At 39.4% G+C, this 16087-nt stretch overlaps 1 protein-coding gene across 2 annotated transcripts in view; it reads right to left on the minus strand.

Moving 5' to 3' along the window:
- crybg1a (crystallin beta-gamma domain containing 1a) overlaps positions 1 to 16087 on the minus strand; it is a 61073-nt gene continuing 44986 nt past the window's right edge. The window contains exons 6-23 of one of the 2 annotated variants that reach the window (XM_022194860.2): positions 15130 to 15168; positions 14908 to 15026; positions 14335 to 14512; positions 13891 to 14030; positions 12950 to 13076; positions 12817 to 12852; positions 11506 to 11666; positions 11144 to 11270; positions 9219 to 9364; positions 8440 to 8566; positions 8302 to 8331; positions 8107 to 8219; positions 7128 to 7260; positions 6865 to 7004; positions 4536 to 4659; positions 3555 to 3713; positions 2365 to 2527; positions 1 to 823 (exon numbers count right to left, since the gene is read on the minus strand). In XM_022194860.2, the coding sequence (XP_022050552.2) occupies positions 735 to 823; positions 2365 to 2527; positions 3555 to 3713; positions 4536 to 4659; positions 6865 to 7004; positions 7128 to 7260; positions 8107 to 8219; positions 8302 to 8331; positions 8440 to 8566; positions 9219 to 9364; positions 11144 to 11270; positions 11506 to 11666; positions 12817 to 12852; positions 12950 to 13076; positions 13891 to 14030; positions 14335 to 14512; positions 14908 to 15026; positions 15130 to 15168 (2151 nt within the window). In that variant the 3' untranslated portion in view covers positions 1 to 734. Of the gene's footprint in view, positions 824 to 2364; positions 2528 to 3554; positions 3714 to 4535; positions 4660 to 6864; positions 7005 to 7127; positions 7261 to 8106; positions 8220 to 8301; positions 8332 to 8439; positions 8567 to 9218; positions 9365 to 11143; positions 11271 to 11505; positions 11667 to 12816; positions 12853 to 12949; positions 13077 to 13890; positions 14031 to 14334; positions 14513 to 14907; positions 15027 to 15129; positions 15169 to 16087 lie in introns of those variants that run through there. The other variant, XR_007945488.1, reaches the window with a different exon arrangement.

A 16087-nucleotide genomic window follows, 5' to 3' on the forward strand; every position in this document is an offset into this window, starting at 1 on the left:
ATCTTTTTTTATTTTAATGTGTAACAGTTTTCTCACAAATTTACAATCAACAGTGGGCAGTTTTAAAATTTAAACTCCATCTATACACTTGATGCTTATGTACACGCTAATGCAGTAAAGTACAGTTTGTGTAAATACCTACTGAGTCCTAAAGAGATATCAAAACTTTACAATAGATCATTGGGATCTACAGTAATTACAAAAAGAAAACATCTACATAAATCTTTGCAGTGAAGGCACATCAGACTTCACACTGCAGCTGTCAGTGTAGAGTTTACATTCATATTCGCCAACATGATGAGCAGAAAACTGACTGGGAAACCATGAAAGTACCATGAGGTTGAAGAAAGATTTGCAGCATTGAGACAGGGCCGAGTTCTCACGACAAGCAGTGAAAACGTGAAGGGCATGGAGTCTTTGGTATGCAGGGTTTGCAATCTAAACGGCTAAAAAAGCAAAACATTTTACATTATTCATTTGTTCTGAAAACACTATTTCATCAAATGCTGTCTAAGTGCATGTTCAGTTATTTTATTGGCTATGATGTAATCCAGTCTGTGGCAACCCTCCTGAACAAGAGTAAAACTACTTCAAACCAGTGCAAAGCCCACTACAGGGACCTCTCTGTGCTGTGGGCTCCACGGTGGAGCTGCACCACAGGGCCCAGTCTCCTGACAGAGCTGCAGCAGGGAGCTGTGAGGGCCTCAGTGGAGCTTCTGATGGGCTGAAGCTCATCACAGGAGCTCTAAGTTCCACCTCTGGGTCAGTTTTCTTTCATCACATGTGTTGAGGATCACCTGGTTCTTGTCATACTGATGACCACCTAGGAAACGAAAAATGCAGATTCTGTTAAAAGGTGGATTAAAATGTTTGCACCAAAGTGATGCTGTTCCAGATCAGACATACACCACCAGTCAACAGTCTGGACACAGCTTCTCATTCAGAGGTTTTTATTTACTTATTTTCTACATTGTAGATTAATACTGAAGACATCAGAACTATAAAAGAACTCGTGGAATTATGTTGTAAACAAACAAAGAGTTCAGTATTAATCTAAAAATAACACAAATAAAAAGCATTGAATGAGAAGCTGTGTCCAAACTTTTGACTGGTGGTGTATATTCTAACATAAAAAAGCAAGAGGGAACCTGTGGCAGTTGCTCATTCTAAAGAAAGAAAGAAAGAAAGAAAACCAGTAGATCAATATATAACTGTTGGAACTTTTGTATCATAGTTCACATTTTTGCTGTTTTCAGGCCTAAAACCAACATGGCCGCCTAGAACCAAACACCACATGGCATTTTAGAGAAAGATTCTTCTAAATATTATAGAGACGACTGAGTAAAATTGAAATTGAAAGTTATTTATGAATATATTGTATTAAACCTGTTGACTACTTTATAACAAATAAGTCAGAAAGCCTTGGAGTCTGGCCAGTCTTTTCTTCAAGAGGAAATGACATCATGTGGAGCAGGTCATGTGATCTGGAATTAACACACTTCCTGGAGAGGTGTTTTTGTCATGAGTAACTTAGTGGAAAGGGATTTCTCAGACACAGATCCAATTTGTTATTTTCCATATAAAATTTGATAGATTGCCAAAAAATAAATATCTGTCTCGATGACCTTAAGTTAATAAAAAGAACACAATCCAAACTATCTCTGAATCAGCTCATTTTATTATTGTTTAGTTAACTAGAAGGTGGTTGGTATTAAATTGGGACGTTTTTTTAGTTGACATTTTAGTGATATCTAGTCATTTTTTATTAATAAGTCATTGTTTCCATAATAAATAATTATGGAACTTGTAAAGACATGATAATAATGAATGTAGAAAACACAATTTTTTAAATTTACTTTTAATAAAAATGTATGCAAGATATATTCCATGGACTTCAAAAGTCCCTCTATTTTATATTGACTCAGTAAACTTTGCAAAACAGACATTTGTAAATGAACTCATGCAACCAGCCATTTTCACTGCTGCACCTCCTCAGCATATCAGGAGATGGAGCTGTTGAGCTCTGCTCCACATGGTTCATTCATTTACACGTATTTCACTAGAAGTTAAAGATCCAGTGTGAAGGATTTATTGGAATCTGTCCTCAGAAATGAAATATTCTATTCATCGTTTGTTTTTTCCTGTCACTATGACTCATGCTTTGTCTGCTGCCTTTCTATAGCAGCCCAGAACAGCTACAGCAGCTCTAGAGGTGGTGTTCTTATGTTGAAGTGTCAACCTCCACAGGTTCTTTTACAGGCTTTGAAAAGAAATGATGAAGGAGGGCTATTCAGTTGTTTTCAGCCTCATTGTTAGACACCACTAAATTCAACACACTGGTCCTTAAAGACAGAGCAGCCTGACCTTTGACCTCCAGGACCAGTTCAGGTTTGAGGTGGGAGTGAACCAGGCCATCCGGGGTGATGTTCCACAGCTGCGTGTCTTTGCCTCGCTCAGGAGAAACACAAAGCCGGCAGCCCGCCATCACCATGCTGCCTGCTGTCTCCAGGCAACAGTCCTCCACCAGCTGGGGACAGAGAGGACACGGTGGATGGAGATGGAGGTACACACATATATCAATATAAGTACTGACAACTTTTCTTTCTGCCTAACATCTACTTTAACCAGGCTGCACAGTGGATTGGTGGTTAGCACGTTCACCTTACAGCTAGAAGATCCCCAGTTCACATCCCAGCCTTCCCAGGATCTTTCTGCATGGAGTTTGCATGTTCTCCTGTACATGTGTGGGTCCATAAACATGCGGAGGTTAATTGGTGATTCTTAATTGTCTGTCGGTGTGATGTGAGTGTGACTGTTTGTCTCTATGTGTAGCCCTGTATTAGACTATTACCTGTCCAGGTGTCTCCTGCCTTGACTCTAAGTCGGCTGGGATAGACTCCAGCCCCTAATGACCCTAATGAGGATTAAGGGGTGTATAGCTGATGGATGGATGGATCTACTTTAACCACCATCTATAAAGAAACATTCAGAACTGAATCCTCAAGAGTCACTCTGTTTTTAAGGTGGATGGACGGTGATACATGTGCATATTTTGTATTTCCAGTAAGTGCAGCAGCAAAACCTGAAAAGATTTTTTCTATATAACAAATCCTAAGCTCTTGTTTCTTGCCCACTGCCTAACCTTCTATAAACTTGATCACATACTTCTGAGACATCCTGGTGACAAAAAACAAACAGGTCAGACGACATGAGCTCCAGAGATATCCAGAATATGTTTCCTGTTTTTACTCTGACTTCATCACAGCTGTGTTTTTAGGTAGACAATGAAATGATCCCACCTTTTTCTTCATTGCTTAACACATGTGGGTGGTGCAGCAGGACTACAGAGCTGGATTTTATATCAGTATACCTTGCTTGGACCATGTAATCCTTTGAACTCGATTGTTTCTTTACAGTATAGCTGTTCTTTCTGCAGATGACATTAAACCACGCTACAAAACATGGCTTCAAAGTGGGTTTAGATGAAACTTTTCACAGACACGATGGTTAGTAGATTTCTTTTAGCTGAGCAGTGTTTCAGTAGTTTCATATACCTTGCAGCTGAGTTGTCCCTCCCGATAGAGCCAGACCTGCTCTAGACCTCCCGTCTCCTCCACAGCCTGAACCCTCATCAGCTTCACGTCCTCCAGCGTTCCTGTCAGAGACATCACACATCCGGTCTCCCTGTTCCGCAGGCGGAAGTGCATTTGTTTCTGTTGGAGGGAAACATACAGATTACTGTGCTTAGACCACACAAAACATATATGCACAAGAAAATTAGAGTAATTCTGAACTGACAGTTTTTGTTAATACAATGCTGTTTCATTTGGTACTTTATTTATTACGTACAGCAGTCCAAAGACATATCAGCAAACTTTTAAGAAATGCATTAGTTTAACTGTTTTTTAATCCATAAAAACTCAAACTAAAAAATGCATTTAACTGATGTATTTTTGCAACAGTGGGTTTTCCAGGGCTAAGGAATTATTTTACTAAATGAATAAGTCAGGCTGTCATTTGAGGAAGCATGAACATACCCCTGTGAATGGCAGCAACAAAACGTGTTCAGATTATCACTAATGGGGTAAACCATGCCTGTGCTTTAGAAAACGTACGACTTTCAGGGTTACTGACTTTCTCTGTTCACTACACATAACCTTGGAACTGATCTGTTAACAGAGCTGCAAACATTTCAAAGACAAAAAGGGCATCGTGTTTTTGCACAAAGACAACTATTCATTATATGAGCTGAAAACTGAATCTCCACATTCCACAGTTGGATGTTTTTTCAGTTTGTTCCAGGCCTTGTGACTGAGAACAGAAGAGGTTCAGACAGAACCACAAAGATCAGCAGCAGACTGGACTTCAGAATAGTGAGTAAAACAAGAGAAGAGACGTGAAACAGCAACAAGGAGATGAAGGAGATTTACCAGAGACAACTGGGCTGAAATCTGAAAACAGTTTTGGAGGGATTGTATATCTCTAAATTACAATAAATTCCCTAGTGTCACTACTGTACTTGTTATTGTTATTACCTGGAGTAATGGACGGAGGGATCCTATTCGCTGCCAGCCGCTATACTGACACAAATCACCCACTTGACAAGGCTGGAGGAGCAGCTGCCGACCTCTGTAGTTACTGCCTTCATACAACACCCACCTGGAGGAGGACAGACAGACATGAGGGTTACATCACCTTCAGAAAGTATGTGGGATAATATTTCACATCACAAACAGTCAACATCTACATTCCAGGTCTGAATTATAGTTGCTGTTTCTGACATTTCTTTAACACGTTTAATGCTGTTAGTGAAGACGTGTTCAGGCTAAAAAACTAACACCAATTAAGGGAATTTCATTAGTCCCTGTTAGACCTTTTGCAGGAATATGAAACGTCCTCAACACAGCAGTGGCTGGGTAACTCTGTGCTAAGGATAAAATTCAGTTTTAATATGTTTAAGATGTCATTAATGGGCCCACATAATACAACTGACATTAATATACACTACCAGTCTTTAGTTTGGACATTTAATGGTTTTGCTTTATTTTCATGGCTATTTCCATTGTAGATTAACACTGAAGGCATCAAAACTATGAATGAACAGTGAAATAAGTGTGAAATAAGTCAGAACATGTTTTATAGTTTAGATTCATCAAATGATTCAATTTGAATTAAAAATTGCCAATAATGACTCAAAATCTGTCCAAAATAATAAACTTCAAAATGACTCAAAATCTGTTCAAAACTACTCAAAATTTCTCAAAACGTGTTAAAAATGGTACAAAATGACTCAAAATATGTCATAAATTTGTTAAATCTTGTTGTAAATGACCCAAAAGAAGTCCCAAATAACCCTGAACAAGTCCCAAAAACGACCAAACTGGCTCCCATGAGGACCGCTCCAGGAAAGGAAGACCAAGAGTCTCCTCTGCTGCTGAGGAGAAGTTCATCCAAGTCTCCAGCCTCAGAAATGGAAAGTTAACAGCAGCTCAGATTAGAGCCCAGATAAATGCCACCCAGAGTTCTAGTAGCAGACACATCTCTACATCAACTGTTCAGAGGAGACTGACCAATCAGGCCATTATGGTCCAATAGCTGCTCAGAAACCACTACTAAGGAAAAGCAACAAGCAGAAGAGATCAGTTTGGACCCAAAAACACCAGGAATGGACATTAGACCAGTGGAGATCTGGGCTTTGGTCTGATGAGTCTGAATCTGAGATCTTTGGTTCCACCTGCCGTGTCTTTGTGAGACCAGAAAGGGTGAAGGGATGGTCTATACATGCATGGTTCTACCATGAAGCATGGAGGAGGAGGTATGATGGTCTCTACATGCATGGTTCCAGAGAATGACAGGAGTGTACAAAGCAGGAAATTGAAGCAAAGAATCTAACAGAACGGACAGATTTTGAGTCATTATTGGCATTTTTTAATTCAAACTGATTAATTTTGAACAAACTTTGAGTGTCTTGGCACTTGTTCAGGGTTATCTGGGACTTCTTTTGAGTCATTTGGGACAAAATGTAACAAGTTTTGGACCATTTTTAACATGTTTTGCGAAGATTTGAGTAGTTTTGAAAAGTTTTCAAGTCACTGTGGACAAATATTTACTCATAATGGATAAAGTTTGAGTCAGTTTAGATGATTTTTGAATAATTTAGGACACATTTCCAGTCACTGAACACAAGTTTCAATTCATTATAGAACAAATTCAAGTCATTTACTACAGTTAAAGTAGTTTTAGACAAATTTCAACTTGTTCTACAAGTTATTTTGGACAGATTTTGAGTCATTATTTGCAATTTTTAATTAATAAATTCGAACATTTTGAACCAAGTTTGAGTTTTTCTGGGATATGTTCAGGGTTATTTGGAACTTCTTTTAGGTCATTTATGACAAGATTTAACAAATTTTGGACATATTTTGAGTCATTTTGTACCATTTTTAAATTTTGAGTGGTTTTGAACATATTTTGACTCATTTTGAAGTTTATTATTTTGGACATACTTTAAGTCATTATTGGCAATTTTTCATTCAAATTGAATCATTTGAACAATCTAAAATATAAAACATGTTTTGACTTATTTCACACTTTTTTTGTTTACTACATAATTCCATATGTGTCCATTCATAGTTTTGATGCATTCAGTGAGAATCTACAATGAAAACAGTCATGAAAATAAAGGAAAAACATTAAATGAGAAAGTGTGTCGAAACTTTTGACGGGTTAAGAGTTTGAATTAAACATGGCTAAAAAGATACATATAAAAATTTCAATAAATATTTACACAATATTGACATCTGTAATAAACACGAGCAGGTTTTATCTATATGAATATAATCCAGTGTCATGATGGTGGCTTACATTCCTCCTTCCACCACCAGGGAGCGTGTTTGTGCGTCGCCGCCCGCCTGCAGCAGGTTTACGGCTCCGTTTGTCAGCACCATCCTGCGACCTCTGCAGCTCACTTTAGTGAACAGGATGATGGAGGGCAGAGAAAACTCCTGGAGCACAAGAAGAGACAGTTTAATTTATGATTCAAATCACTAACAATGACACACTTGTCAACAGTAAGGCAGAGGAAGCTTTACACAAGGCTGAACATATTAAACACAGAGGACACTCACATGCCCTGCAGTCTGAACAGATCGAATGTGAGAGTCTGATGACAGGAAGCCCATGGCCTCTGTGTTGGGGTATTCTCCCTCCTCCAGGACATACATGTTTTCTGTGAACCGGGCTCCCTCGTACGCCACCCAGCTGACAAACACACAAAACATACACACACACATATTGCTGATGCTGTAAAATACACAGTTAAATACAGTGTATGGAATTTCGCTAGATCAGGCTGTCAAACTCATCTTAGTTTAGGTTCCACATTCAGCCCAATTTGATTTTAAGTGGGTCAAACCAGTAAAATTATGACATAGTATCCAATAAATAACCACAACTCCAAATATTTTCTTTGTTTTAGTGCATTCTGATAATGTTCACACTTAATGAGCTATTTTTCTTCAAAACATTACGAACAACGTGAAATTTCCTAACAAAAATAAGTGCAATTTCAACAATATTATGTCTCAGTTTATCATTGGTGTATTACATCTTACAGGTCACAGGTATCTGGAACTGAACAATACAGCATTTTACAACTTGTCAAGATCTAGAAATTATTTTAAATTAACATTCATGTCCACATCTGTGTTGTAATCCTGACCTCCTGAACTGACACGCCACACAAACTAAAGTGGGAACTATTAAGGAAGAAGGTTAATTTATCCCCCTACTTTGTAAATGTAGAAAATTTAAACAGAAAAAATGCACAAAAGTAGTGGCAGTGCATCAATAATAGGGTTCCACCAAACCAAACTCTGTCATACTGAAGCTGCTGACTCATACATTTTTACACTTTGCAAAGTCATCCCATGGGCCAGAATGGACCCTCTGGCAGGCCAGTTTTGGCCCACGGGCCACATGTTTGACACCCCTGCACTATGAGGTTGTTTGTTGTCAGGTGAAAAACGTACATTTGTAAAAACAACTACAAAAAATGGAGTTGTCTGATCCCAGAATGTGTTTGGGAGCAGTTCAGTTGTGCCTCACCTGCCAGCCAGCACCTTACAGGACCTGGGTGTGAAGTCCTCATCCAGAGCTGCTGCGCTGTCCTCCAGAGCCACCAGCCGGCCCTGGAAGTCTGGCTCAGAGTACAGCTGGACCTGAAACACACATTCAGACAGTCTGAGTGATCCAGCAAGAACCAGAGCTCCTCATCATGTGTACGGTATAGAGAAAGGATACCTTGAATTTAGTCGTTCCCAGCAGCATGTCCTACAGAACAAACAGGAAGGAGGTCTTAGGAACACAAGCTTTGCACACTGCAGATACAGTTTCTCTAAAGTACTTCATGTTGTTGAACTGATTCTAATCATTTCTTACGTGGAAGACGGGCTGTATGGATGAGATTTTGAAGTGCTGTGCCCCCCAGTCCTCTGGGTGTGCGTACAAGCCTTTCTCCAGGACATAGAGCTCTCCACTGAATCCTGGCTTTTCAAACGCCACCCACCTGCAACACACACAAACACAACATCTGAAAATGCACAGCAGCACACTGACAGTCTTAGGAGAAACGTCCTTCTTTAAAGGCAAATACAGGTCACGATGTCACTTTTAAAATGTGCAATCAGCTAAAAGTCTTGTATAATAAACAGTTTTTTTAGGTAATGTCTGCAATAAATGACTGATTCCGACTTTTAATTGAATTCATTTTACACTGTTCAGTACGAGCTGCGGCTGGATCGAGGCTTCCATTTTCTGAAACAGCCAAAAGAAGCGTGTAAAGCATGCTGATAGTAACAGAAGATTCACTCATTATTAATATCACCAGTGTAAATCCGTACCCTCAAGAGGGAATCTTTTTCATCTTTAGACGAACTTGACGTCTCAATTACGCAAATGGATCAGTCTCAGCAGCTCATTCATAATAATCATCATTAATTCATCCTCTGGGGCTGTATGTGTGAGTGTAGGTGTGTGTGTTTGTGTTGAGGAGTGACAGAACACTTAGTCACGGCTGTAAGATCAGAAGCACACACCCAAAACCAAAACTATCAGGGTGTGCACATCACACAGATAAAATCTTTCCCTCCTTCCTCATGAATGTTAACTGATAGTTATCACTTGTTTTGCTTTTCTTTAAGAGGAACAGTCTGACTTACACTCCGCTGGTGACGCTGACAGACTGGGTTTTGGCGCCGTGGCCGATGTCGTCCATGCTGACGACGGGGTCCAGCAGGTCCACCTTCAGTCCGATCTCATTAAAGTTCGGCTCACTGAACAGTTTCAGATGGGGGGACAGGAAATCCTTGGGAAGATGATGAAACCGCAAAATGAGTACAAAATAAGAAAAGGCAAGAATGAAGCTGTTGTAGAGGAAGTTTGTTTTCTGTTCATGTGAAATTAACAGAAGCAGATCGGGCTCCTCTGAACTCCAAAACACACCAATTTGAAACACTAAATATCTTCAAAAATCACCAAAAGCACACCATTTATCAGACAGAAAATTTAAAAACATCTTTTTGAAGCTGAGTTTTCAGCCTTTTAATGGTCTTGTAACATCCACTTCAGTTTTGTCAGAAAAAAATTACCAAAAATAAGCTTAAAATCGTGATTCAATCAAAATGATTTTATTACGGTTCTCTCATTAAAAAAGCAGCCAAAAGTAAACCTTTTTAAACCAGATCCTGTACAAACAAAACTAATCTGTACTCCTCAGCACAACTGAGAAGTCATTGTTGACTCAGCAGTAACCAATAATCCACCCATCCATCATCTACACACCGCTTAATCCTCATCAGGGTCATGGGGGCTGGAGTCTATCCCAGCTGACTTAGGGTGAAGGCAGGGAACACCTGGACAGGTAACAGTCCACTAAGATACAATTCAGCATGGTGAAATATTGTTCTAGAGTTGTTGGAAAGACATCTACTTTGGAGAGTTTGTAAAAAAATATACCTAGTTAAATACAAATTGTATATATATTGTACACTACCATTCAACAGTTTGGGGTCATCCAGACAATTCCATGTTTTCCATGAAAACTCCCACTTTTATCCATGTGCTAACATAACTGCACAAGGGTTTTCTAATCATCAATGAGCCTTTCAACACCATTAGCTAACACAATGTAGCATTAGAACACAGGAGTGATGGTTGCTGGAAATGTTCCTCTGTACCCCTATGGAGATATTCCATTAAAAATCAGCCGTTTCCAGCTAGAATAATCATTTACCACATTAACAACGTCTACACTGGATTTATCATTCATTTCATGTTATCTTCATTGAAAAGCAACACTTTTCTTTCAAAAAAACAACATCTAAGTGACCACAGTGTAGTGGTTAGCACTTTTGCCTTGCAGCAAGAAGATCCCTGGTTCAAATCCCGGGGTGGACCTGGGATCTTTCTGCATGGAGTTTGCATGTTCTCCCTGTGCATGTGTGGGTTTTCTCCGGGCACTCCGGCTTCCTCCCACAGTCCAAAAATATGCTGAGGTTAATTGGTTACTCTAAATTGTCCGTGAGTGTGATTGTTTGTCTGTATATGTAGCCCTGGTGACCTGTCCAGGGTGTCCCCTGCCTTCAGCTGAGTCAGCTGGGATAGGCTCCAGCACCCCCTGTGACCCTAGTGAGGATAAAGCGGTGTATAGAGGATGGATGGATGGATAGTGTACATTGTATCTATATTCTCTTTTGGTTTTGGTAACACCTGTGGACACTTGGAAAAATGTTACACATACTGATTCCATTTTTAGAAAGAACATTTTTAGAATGAATAATCAAAGAAATTCAACTCTTTCTTTGTCCTTTTACAATCTATGACATCATAACTTTGATAAACGGCACATTTCTGAGTTTTCTCTACTTCTAGCCATTCTGCTTCCATGGAGGTGCAAGACTTCATACTGCAATGAAAAATCAGGCTACAGTGAGTGACAGGAGCCCAGAAACTGGTTTGGTTTCAGAGGATTAAATGATCATTGAGATGAGAAGCACTGAGAACACCACAGCAGTCAGTGCTCAGTGCCACAGATGGAAACGGGATGAAAGAAGGATCTAGCAGGTTAGTTTCAGGTGACACTGACTGTGACAACAGGCCGGAGAGACTGGAGTCCATCCTCAGATCCTCCCCAGTCACTGCAGTGAGGATACTCCCCCTCCTCCAGGACATACTGCTGCCCCTCAAAGTCTGCCTCCTGATAGCCAACCCAGCTGTAAGGGGCAAAACAAACAGATAGTACGCCTTCTTCAAACCACAACCATTACAGAAATAACTCTCCTGGAATCTGATTATATATGCATGTGATGGATTTAATGGTTTAGCTTTTATTTGTTCTAATTTCAGTTTAAGTATCCTAGTAGTTGGCTGCCTTCAAAACCTAAAATAACTGGCAAAATGCTGGTCTCTGGTGATGATGATGATGAGTTTATTCACTCTAATACTCACAGACCACCCAGTATCTTTATCGATCCCACTGCAGACAATCCCTTCTTGTTCACATCAGCTTTGTCTGCTTCTTCTTTTTCTTCCTCTTCTTGCAGGTTGTAGACATCACTGTCCACCTCCATACACTCTCCATCAAAGTTGGGCTTCTCAAACACTAATGCCTGCATGTGAGAAACACAGGAAGGAGTTAAGATGTGATCACAGCATGTCAATGTGTGTATAAGAGGTATATGAGTTGGTGCTCCTATATGTATTATTGTGGTCCATCCCTGTCCAAAGGTAGAATGTCATCTATTCCACAGATTATTGTGCAAACACTAACATATCTTGACACGTTATCTAGCATGCATCTACTGATAAGCTACACAGGCAGCAGACTAAGAGCAGTCAGCATTCCAGAGGCACATGGTGGAAAGTGTTTGGATACGATTGTTATGTGAGTTTTTTCTTTGATCTTCTGATACTTAATCTTTTCTTTAATCCTTTATGCTTCACCTTGGCTATTTACGCTGATGGTTTCAATGATTCTTTTCATTTCCTGCATGCATTTATATCTACTATTACATTCACTTTTTGTCTTCTCTGTCCTCTTTACTCTCGCTCCGACCAGCTGAGGCGATCCATTCCTGGCCTGCTTCTGCTAGAGGTCTCTTATTGTTAAAAGAAGGTTCATCTCCATTGTCACCAATGGGTTTATAAATGGATAGGGTTTCAACCTTATTATTTATTTATTCTGATGAATGTATGTTTTATATAATATGGAAGTGCTGATCATTGTATTTAAATTAATCAGGTAAATTCAAATAAGAAATCAACTGTAGGGTCTGAGCATTGTTTCCAGGATTGTTTTAAACATGATGTGAAGCCATCATTTGACTTTTGTTGGGCATCACTGACTTATGTCAGCAAATCAGTTCTCACACTCAACCAAAATGTTAACAGGAATTCATCTATTTTTCTATTTTTTTTTAAATTTTTTTCATCCCATCACATCAATTACTGTAACACCTGAGACCTTCACTACATTATACCTCCTTCCTCCTTAACATTACACATGCATGGACAAATTGTATTATTTCCCAGCCCACTGTGAATTTGATCTAAACTATCAGCATAATGATCAGAGCAGACAAACATGCCTTGGCTCAACTTTAGGGATTAGTGTTTTCCGCAGAACAACCACAATACACTCTTTCAAACATCCTCTGCCTGTAAACAGGACTCTCAACAGGCTTTTTAAAGTGGCTGTAACAGATATGGTCTGACTCCGTTGGAACTTGTAACATGTGTATCTGTCTCTGCAGAACAAACCTTGACTTCATTAGGATGCTCCACCCTTATTGCTCCCTGAAATAAAGACACGTTATCAGACACAGGCAGCTGATAAAATAGCAGTATAGTGCAAACATACTGTACATCATGCTGTATACTTCATGTACTGTACCATTCGCAGCGGTCTGAGAGATCCAACGAAAGGCTCAGGGAAACCCCAGGTCTCTGGGCAGGGATACTCCCCCACCTCCAGCACTCCTATGAATCCATTAAACCCTGGATCAGTGTACACCAGCCAGCTGCACATGCACACATGCAGAAAGGGTAAAAACCAGAGGGGGAAAGAAAGGTGAGCCGGGTAAAACACGCCAACATTATCATACTATCTTCACTGGTGTTCTGGAGAAGCAAATCCATCTTGACCTCCCACATGATGGGAAGAATTAGAGAACCTCACTCTACGCAATAAGCCAGTTAAAAAATCTAACCATCAATAATCTGCAGCAGTTAAAACTATGACAACCACAAGCGCTGGCCTGCAGCTTACATTCCTTCACAGACAGAAAACAGATGCTTCACACAGACCCCTTCCTCAAGAGGTCTCCAGAAACTTAACATCCCTGAAAGCTCAGTTAGTGGGAATCTAACCACCAACAATAAAACTGACACATTTCCACAATGCAACAACTCTGTGATCATACATTACCCATCAAAAGTTTGGGGTCATAAAAACTCCCACTTTTATCCGTGTGCTAACATAGCTGCACAAGGGTTTTCTAATCATCAAGTAGCCTTTCAACACCATTAACTAACACAATGTAGCATTAGAACGCAGGAGTGATGGTTGCTGGAAATGTTCCTCTGTACCTCTATGGAGATATTCCATTAAAAATCAGCTGTTTCCAGCTAGAATAGTCATTTACCACATTAACACTGTCTACACTGGATTTAGCATTCATTTAATGCTATCTTATTCTCTATCTCCTAAGCACTTTTCTTTCAAAATAAAGACATTTCTAAGTGACCCCAAACTTTTGAACAGTAGTATACATGCATGTTCCTTTAAAAGGGTGACATTAAAGAACTGTTGTTATGACTGTCAGTAGAACTTACACTCCTGAATGGACCTTGATGGAGCCAGTGGTCTGTGGGATCCCATAGGGGCTAATCTCTACAGCATCATCACAGTAAGATGACACCCTCCCCAAACCGTTTACCTCCTGAAAAAGGTCAATTCTGGGCATGCTATAGTCCTGTAAAACAGAGAAAAATTCCATTCAGAAAAAGAAGCTTTTACGGATAAATTCTTCTTCATAATGAGGGATTGGTCCAATACTATAAGATCACAACCTTTATTTGCACTTAAAATTCTAACTGATGAAAACATAATTAATGAAGAATACAATTATTAGCAAACACAATGTAAGATTTTGGTGCTAGATTTTTTTCAGCAAGGTATTAATGGAGGTGGGAAGCAAGTCCACAGTGTAAATAGTACTTTTAACAATGTGGCAGCAGTATGGCCAAACCATTGTAGATAAATAAAAACTAACTTACCCTTACTGCCAGTCGAACAGAACCTATTACCATAGGTGCAGTTGGAACAGGCTGCCCCATCTGGTCTAGTGTCTCTGGACTTCCCTCCTCTGCCCACATATTCACTATCTGGTCTGTAGGACCTTCCTCAAGGGCAATGATTCGACCCTGGAAGCCAGGTTTTTCATAGAGGAGCCAGCTGAAGAGAGAGAGAGAATTATTCCACATGATCAAAAATGCAAAACTTTCCCCAGTAAAGTAAGCTGCTGGATAGCTGAATAGAAAATGACACAGCTGCATTATTTTAATACAGAGCTCTAGTAGATGCATGCTTGTAGAGATTCTCTAAGTTAAAGGACAAAAATTACATTTACAAAAATCCAATGTAGAGGATTTGGAACTAAAACACTTCTATGAAACAAAGACTGGAAGGATAAAGTGCAGTCACATCACATGGATTTTAAATTACGCTACATTTCAATACAGAAGATAGAGAAGAAACTGTCCCACTTCTCTGAGGATTGTACATGTAGACATCAGTGTTCCTGCTACAGCTACATACAGTAGATCTACGAGCAGTGACTCGACCCGTACCATCCTCTGACGACTCTGACTGAGATGACAGGAGACAGCTTCATTGCGGTGGCGTCTTCTACATCACGGTAGAGCTGAAATGCCTCCCCTCCAAACTGGACGTGTTCATGAATGACGATCTGGATCAACAAACAGAAATGTTATTTCAACCTGTGAAAGCAACAACATGTTACTGCTACTCAAACTGATATCAAAATGAGTGTACCAAATATTGAATCATACCTTCCCAGGCCTTTTGTGGAACCCTCTTTCTGCAGGTATCTGTGAGAAAATATGAGAAACCTTTCTATTATGAACAACAACATGTGCTGTAAAAATGTAGCAGATCCCATTAGGGCTCACTGAGTTCAACTGTTAGCCTCTTCAGAGCCAAATTATCATAGAAATAAGAAAAAAATATAGTATTTAACTCTATGAATTATACAGTATAATCTTGTATGTTATTTAACATTAATATATATTATTAGAGCAGCAAAAACTATATGAAAAGTAAGGGAATACTTGGCAGGAAAGTCGCACTCAATCTGTACACTAGTGTTCAAAAGTTTGGGGTCATCCAGACAATTCCATGTTTTCCATGAAAACTCCCACTTTTATTCATGTGCTAACATAACTGCACAAGGGTTTTCTAATCATCAATGAGCCTTTCAACACCATTAGCTAACACAATGTAGCATTAGAACACAGGAGTGATGGTTGCTGGAAATGTTCCTCTGTACCCCTATGGAGATATTCCATTAAAAATCAGCCTTTTCCAGGTAGAATAGTCATTTACCACATTAACACTGTCTACACTGGATTTATCATTCATTCCATGGAATCTTCATTAAAAAACAACGCTTTTCTTTAAGAAAGAGAGACATTTCTAAGTGACTCCAAACTTTTGAACGGTTGTGTATGTTGTAATTCAAGCTTCTGATCTGTTTCACCATGTGTGTCTGTTTCACCATGTGTGTGTTTGTTTCATTATGTGTGTGCCTGCTTCACCATGTGTGTTTACTGGTGAGTGGGTGAAACAGAAATGCATGAACTCGAGCAAAACAGACAGAGTGAAGCAGAGACAGATGAAGGGAAGATGACATTAAATAATTGACAATAACTCATTATGATCATTCAGTGCATGCTATTTATATTTACTTCTCTGTATATTTTAATATTCCTACAAAAGATAAAAGTCTTC

The sequence above is a fragment of the Acanthochromis polyacanthus genome, chromosome 1 (genome assembly GCF_021347895.1).
Source record: "Acanthochromis polyacanthus isolate Apoly-LR-REF ecotype Palm Island chromosome 1, KAUST_Apoly_ChrSc, whole genome shotgun sequence".
NCBI classification, from domain to species: domain Eukaryota; kingdom Metazoa; phylum Chordata; class Actinopteri; family Pomacentridae; genus Acanthochromis; species Acanthochromis polyacanthus.